At 45.2% G+C, this 7061-nt stretch overlaps 1 protein-coding gene across 1 annotated transcript in view; it reads left to right on the top strand.

The window, feature by feature from the left end:
- Positions 1-1103: 1103 nt before the first annotated feature.
- LOC307085139 (major histocompatibility complex class I-related gene protein-like) overlaps positions 1104-7061 on the top strand; it is a 10619-nt gene continuing 4661 nt past the window's right edge. The window contains exons 1-2 of the mRNA XM_079749822.1: positions 1104-1219; positions 3504-3770. Of these exons, the coding sequence (XP_079605948.1) occupies positions 1165-1219; positions 3504-3770 (322 nt within the window). The 5' untranslated portion in view covers positions 1104-1164. The remainder of the gene's footprint in view (positions 1220-3503; positions 3771-7061) is intronic.

Below are 7061 nucleotides of genomic sequence, written 5' to 3'. Positions count from 1 at the left end.
GGGTTTGGATTGTGGGGATTCACCATGCTCTCAATCATAGTGATGTTCAATATGGACCATTCTTCCTAGACGGATATGCCCCGAGTACACACACAGCCTAGGAATTTGCAGGTTGCTTTTATCATGGTTGTGAACATTGCTACAACACGGGTCATCTAAACCCTGTCACAAAGATCAGCTATTGTGTACCTCGTATGCTTACCGATGATTGGATGCGTTTCCGTGAAAATGTATGCCCTGAGCGAGACGTTGTCCGCTGGCGTGAAGGCGCCTATGTCACCAATGGAGTGGGGGTTTTGGAGCTGAGTTATACTGGATGGAGCCAAACTACGTTTCTTTCAAGCGCTGAACCAAGGGTTTTACTGGGGGCCCGTGAGCCGTTCGGTATCAACAGACACCCTTGCTTCGACAGTGCTGTCTGCCCGTTGGTTTGAACCTGTCTTTTTTATCCAGTGGGGTGATTTGGCCCGTGATACGCTCAATTCTTTGAGGAGATTGACGGAGTGGTCAAGAAGTACCCGAGTCCCCCCACTGAGTTTTACCCAGATACCCATCGGCGCACGCACAGAAGGTCCGTTCAGACTGTTGGGGGTGTGCGTACAACAGTCCGAGTCAACAACGGCGTACATGCCTGTATGGACCGTCTCAGTGCCATTACGAAACCCATTACGACGATATATGTGTTGTGTGGGGTAGATATCCCTTCCAGTTACTTTTTGAAACTATTTTAAAAAACACAACAGGTCTATCAATGGCATCGGAACAAATGTACATGGACATAATGTATATCTGAACATTATATTTTTCTGAATATTATTTATAAGTGAACATTATGTATAGCTGAACATTATACAGCTGAATATGATGTTGTCAGAACAATTATTTCAGGGTCACATGAAGCTTGATCGTAGTTACAGTGTGTGTGTCTGTGTCTGTGTGTTTGGTGTGTGTGTGTGTGTGTGTGTGTGCGGGTGTGTGTGTGTGTGTGTGTGTGTGTGTGTGTGTGTGATTGGTGTGTGTGTGTGTGTGTGTCTGTGTGTGGGTGGGTGTGTGTTTAGTTAGTTTCACTTGTCCGCAGGTTTCCTGGTCAGTCCGTCTGATGCTGGAGTCGGAGTCACGTCTCTGTGGATAATCTCATGTAGCTGTTCTTCTGAATACATCGACATGAAGGCGCTAACGGGGCTGCTGCTGTTGGTCTTTGGTCACGGTGTGTCCTCAAGTAAGACTGACTCGAGTTTTTACTTTTCAAAACTATCTTTCCAAAAGGTTAGTTCATGGTCCCTGAATTACAGTTGAACCCATTTATTCTGGGTTCAACTGTGAAAGCGATAGCCCGCTGCTTTGACGATGTCGTTCCTAAATGTACAGTCTATTATCAGAACCAAGCATTAAACTTCAATTAGGAAGGAATCCGATGTGTACTTTAAGTCTACTTTTAATCCTAAATATTATAATAACACTCAAAGACATCTTATTATTTACTTGTCAACGTTCTTGGAGAATCATCACGCACGCGCACACACGCATATACACACGCAGGCACACAATAATATAATTATTATCATTGCTATCAATATATTATAATGAAACATAGTAATTATATTATCATATTATATTATATTAATTATTATCATTCCAATGATGGCATTGTGAAGATAGTTAGAATGCCATAATCTAATACAGAAACTACAAAACACAAATATACTTGTAATAGTAAACATTGTAATAACTATTTAAATAACAGTTTATTATTCATGTCAGCAGTAATGATTAAGAGGCAGCTGGTTGTGTTGTAGTTGACGGTCTGGACAGCCAGTGCTGTAGGCTACAGTGAGATGTTTGGAAGTCAATAAGATCAAACTGAAGGTTCCTACATTACCTGGACGGCCAGGGGGCGGAGCCATGTGATAGGGGGCGGGGCCATATGCCTGTCTGTCTAGAGCAGGCGTCGGCGGCCCGCGGGCAAGTGGCCCGCCAGATTATTCAGAAGTTATATGATTTTTTATTTTTTTTGGAATATCGAATATCTATATCTGTTAGCTTAAATGTAAAGGGCCGGATACAGTGAATTTTTTTTTTTTCTATCACAACCGTTTTTGAATTGAATTGTATCAAATCCTGCTACTACTCCCAGAAGGTTAGCGATACACTCGTCACGGTCACGCGTAAGCTGCGAGCTGAGCGTTAGTTATTGGAAACTATGTAATATTAAATTAAACGGAACCCCCCTTTATAGGCCTATATACAACAACAATGGCGACCGGAAATTACGTATTTTTGTGGGATACTGCACGTAGAGAAAGGCAAGAGCTGTTGACAAAGTCCAAAAAAGATTTAAGACGCCAATCTCTGAGACTTTGCTGTTTGACGCAAGTAGAGTCCCTGATGAGGCTGCTTCGCCTACAGCTCTTCTAACGGTGAGTAGGCTAGGAACGGAGGTTTGTGTGTGCGCAGTCAGTCAGCACACGCCATGGTGTGTGTGTGTGTGTGTGCGCGCAGTAAATCAGCACCCGCCCTGGTGTGTGTGTGTGTGTGTGTGTGTGTGTGCAGTCAGTCAGTCAGCACCCGCCGTGGTGTGTGTGTGTTGTGTTGTGTGAAGTGTTTTAAGAGTGGTTGGCTGCTTTTTTAGGTGCGCACTACTTCTCCTCGCCTTCTCTCCAGCATAGGCCTTTCTACACTGCCAAGCCGTTTCGGTCGAGGCTTGGCACGCCCGGCGATTTCACCGTCTTATCTCAAGTTTCCTGTGTAAAACCGGGGGGGTAAAATCCCCCGTTCGTCACGACGCGGCCTTTCTTGGTTCAATGGAGAAGGCGGGGCTGCGCACGGAGTCTAGACCTCTTTAGAATAGTTTGCATGTTCCCAAATGTTTTTATTTTTTTATGAATGAAGACACCCGCATGCAAGAATGAGTTCACGTCTGAGTATAGGCTACAAACGTTAGCACTTTTGGGTTAGGGACGGGTTAGGGTTTTTTATCCCGACAAAAGCCTCGTAAGGACAGTTCCTCTGCGTCTGCCTCGTAGTTCGCACCATCTTTCAACGTCTTTGTTTAATACGACTGCATCACCTTCTCTCACATGATCAGCAGCTAGCGGATTTCACTTTCTCTCCAGTTAGAACTGCTCATGATGATGTCACTGCGTTGTCTCTGTGGAGACAGTGCAGCAACACCTCTACCCAACGTGATCAGGCATGACATTTATGTGATTAGGGCATACACTTGTTCATATGTACGTCTTTTAAGAGTCATCTAGTGCTTGGTAGGCATACGACTAAGCCAGCTGACGGGCCTGCGTCGCAGTTCCAGATGCACTTTCATTAATCATTCCTTGAACTAGCCTTTGATAATGTTCTGGCCCGCCACCTACTGGCTGGAAAAAGAATTGTCCCGGGGCCAAACTTAGTTGCCGACCCCTGGTCTAGAGGGATGGACATTAGTCACATGTCTGTCTGTCTGTCTACAGTGATGGACATTATTAACCTGTCTGTCTGTCTGTCTACAGTGCTTCACTCTACGCAGAATTTCTACACGGGGTCGTCTGGACTCACAACCTTCCCAGAGTTTGTTGCTGTTGGGATGGTGGATGGAGTTCAGATTGACTACTATGACAGCAACACCCAGAGACTGGTCCTCAAACAGGACTGGATGGAGCAGGTCACCAGAGATGACCCAAAGTACCTGGAGAGGATCACTGGAATCTTGCAGGGTTCCCAGCAGGTCTTCAAAGCCAGCATTGGGACTCTGAAGCAGCGCTTTAACCAGACAGGAGGTGAGTTTATATCTACTGTCTGACCTCTCACATGGAGATATCCATCATTTAACCTCAGGATAAAGATTCACCATACTCCTAAACACACACACACACACACACACTACACACACACACACACACACACACACACACACACACACACACACACACACACGGTCACACACTGTCACACACACGGTCACACACGGACACACACACACACACACACACACACATACTCTACATAAGCAGTACTACACTGAGCAGTACTCAGCGAAACAGTACTCAGTGTAGCAGTACTCAGTCCAGTAGTACTCAGTGTAGTAGTACTCAGTGTAGCAATACTCAGTCCAGTAGTACTCAGTGTAGTAGTACTCAGTGTAGCAGTACTCGGTGTAGCAGTACTCAGTGTCGTAGTACTCAGTGTAGCAGTACTCAGTGTAGCAGTACTCGGTGTAGCAGTACTCGGTGTAGCAGTACTCAGTGTAGCAGTACTCAGTCCAGTAGTACTCAGTGTAGTAGTACTCAGTGTAGTAGCATTCAATGTAGTAGTAGGCCTACTCAGTGAAGTAGAATATGAATATAAATTGAAGAAGAGACCGAGGCCTGTTTTGTGTGATCCAGTGTCCAGAATCCCGAAATTAAATCAACATTATATAATCAATATATTATCTACCGCTAGATATGTTTCATCTCATAAATTAATGAAAATGAGTGTAAAAGTTTTTATTCAACATACAATATAACATATGTAACCTTCAAAAAAATGGCTAACTGCAGAATACAAATACAATTAAATTCACAGATAACGTAACATGACTATGTTAATGGAGGTAACGTTGACTAATATTGTAAATGCCCCGGCCGCAGTGATCAATAAAGTCATATCACCTTTAATCAAGGAAACGTTTCGCGGGTCTGCAGGCTGCATTATCGGCATGTAAACAGCAGGTGGTGCTGCTGTGCTGCCGTGTTCCTAAACATAATATTTGTTCCAGTCCGCTGGATCTTCATTCCCAACACACCAACGCACACACATGTGTCGAGGAGCGTCGCTAGCAATTGAAAACATTCGGAGCTGTAGCCCAGAAGTTAGTCATTTTAAAAGGGGGTTCGGGGGAAAATTGGGCTGATGAAATATGCAATTGTAACGTAGTTTGAGAAGGAATGGAAAGACCAATCGTCATGTCTGACTCACGTGGGGGCAGGCCTACTGAGTAGGTTAATGTTTACGTTAAGGATAGGAAAGTGCACCACAGACACCAGCACCCAAAATGAGACATTAGAAAAGCCTGAAGCCAAATAAACAGTGTCATGCGCATACCCAATGAATTCAACCGGGTTGAATTCACTGCGGGTCTCCTGAATCTGTGCAAGCAGCGCTAAACAGCAATATCGACGTGATGCGCTATGCATAGAGAATACAATTTGCAACATTTTGCAACAAATGATTCTTAATCTGCCCATAAAATGTTAAACTTCAATAATTGTTCATAGTCAATTTATATAGTCCATTTATTTAAGCTCTCAACAGCATAACCATATGCTTCGCCACATCGGCGGGAAAACACGGCACACGCAAAGTACATCCATGGAATCAGCCGTTCAAAGCCAGTCTGCATGAATGTATGACAACTGGATGGCAGGGGATGCGGACAAGGAATACACCGCAGGGGGGACATGAGAGCCCCAGCTCGCCGCATACTAGTAGCCTGGGTGCTTTAAGGGTGGAGCAAGCTGGATACGGAGCGGGTGAAAAACTCCTGAAATGTGTGTGTGTTTGTGTGTCACTCTGTTCGAGCCTGCACGAGAGTTCAATGTTGTCATTAGCTGTTACGTCTTTCTGACCAATCGCAGTTCAAGGCCAACCTGGGCTGTACCACTTCGGGAGGGGGCACTCAGTTACTCCCCTCTAGACAAAATCGAATTGGTTGCGACGTTGACAGATTGTATGTGTTGCGTGTGTAGAGTGAGTGAGAGGTTGCACGGCTCAGGCTACCGGACGGCGCTGCAAGGGACTTTTATAAACGCAATATTGTTATCCCGCAGTAATCAGCCCGGCGGCCCCGAAACGTTAACGGCCCACAAGGAATTCTCCCGACTCGCCCGATTACCACTCCGCCTGTGTGTGTGTGTGTGTGTGTGTGTGTGTGTGTGTGTGTGTGTGTGTGTGTGTGTGTGTGTGTGTGTGTGTGTGTGTGTGTGTGTGTGTGTATTAGCATGCGTGCAGGCGTTATTTGATGCAACCTACGGTTACTAATATTCATACTGGTTTGAATAATACATTTGATAGTATTTTGCATCTTTGCTGAGCAAGAGTTTTGTTCGAAAGTTCAGTGATTGAAACAAATAAAAGCCCGGGCTATTGAAGTGTTACGGTACCACTGTCATGCACCTACCCAGAGTCAAGTGGACCGGGTTTCACTGCGGGTCTCTCTTCTTATATCCATCTTACCAAAGATATTTTATTACTGTCCTTCTCAACACTCTGATCTCACTAATAGGCTAGCAGAACGAAACAGCAATATCGACGAGTTGCGCTATGCATAGAGAAGAAAGAATACCGACGTTGAATTTGCAACTTTTTGCAACAAATTATTCTACATCTGCCCATATATGAACACGTCAGAATGTTGCGGTTTCCACTGGCTACAATGTTGCATCTGTGGCTGCTGGTAATGCAACCACAAAGAAGTAAACTCTACGGGGCTATTTTCATCATTATTTTATTTTTTTTGACGGCACAGCGATCCGGGGCTATTCCCAAAACATCCGGCGCTATAGCCTCGAATGCCCCGGTCTAACGACGCGCCTGCATCTATTGGTCAGATGAAGGGGTGAGGGAGGTATAGGGTGGTGTAGGTTGTTGTAGAGGACTGTAAGGGGGTGTAGTGGGCTGTAGGGTGGTGCAGGGTGGTGTAGGGGACTGTAGGGTGGTGTAGGGCATTATAGGGTGGTGTAGGGCAGTGTAGGTTGCTGTAGGGTGATGTAGGGCATTATAGGGTGGTGTAGGGTGGTGTAGGGCAGTGTAGGTTGCTGTAGGGTGATGTAGGGCATTATAGGGTGGTGTAGGGTGTTGTAGGGTTGTATAGGGCATTGTAGGGTGGTGTAGGGCGGTGAAGTGGGCTATAGGGTGTTGTAGGGCAGTATAGGGTGGTGTAGGGGGCTGTAGGGTGGTGTAGGGTGATGTAGGGTGGTGGAGGGTGGTCTAGGGTGGTGTAGGGTGGTGTTGAGCTCTGGCTGGTCTTATTTTTAGTTAGTTATTGTTATAATAATATTGATATGGTTTGTGTATTTAATGTTAATTTA

Source organism: Pollachius pollachius (assembly GCF_949987615.1).
Source record: "Pollachius pollachius genome assembly, chromosome: 13".
NCBI lineage: Eukaryota > Metazoa > Chordata > Actinopteri > Gadiformes > Gadidae > Pollachius > Pollachius pollachius.
The sequence above is the reverse complement of the archived record's forward strand: the minus strand, read 5'-3'. Positions and strand labels throughout refer to the sequence as shown.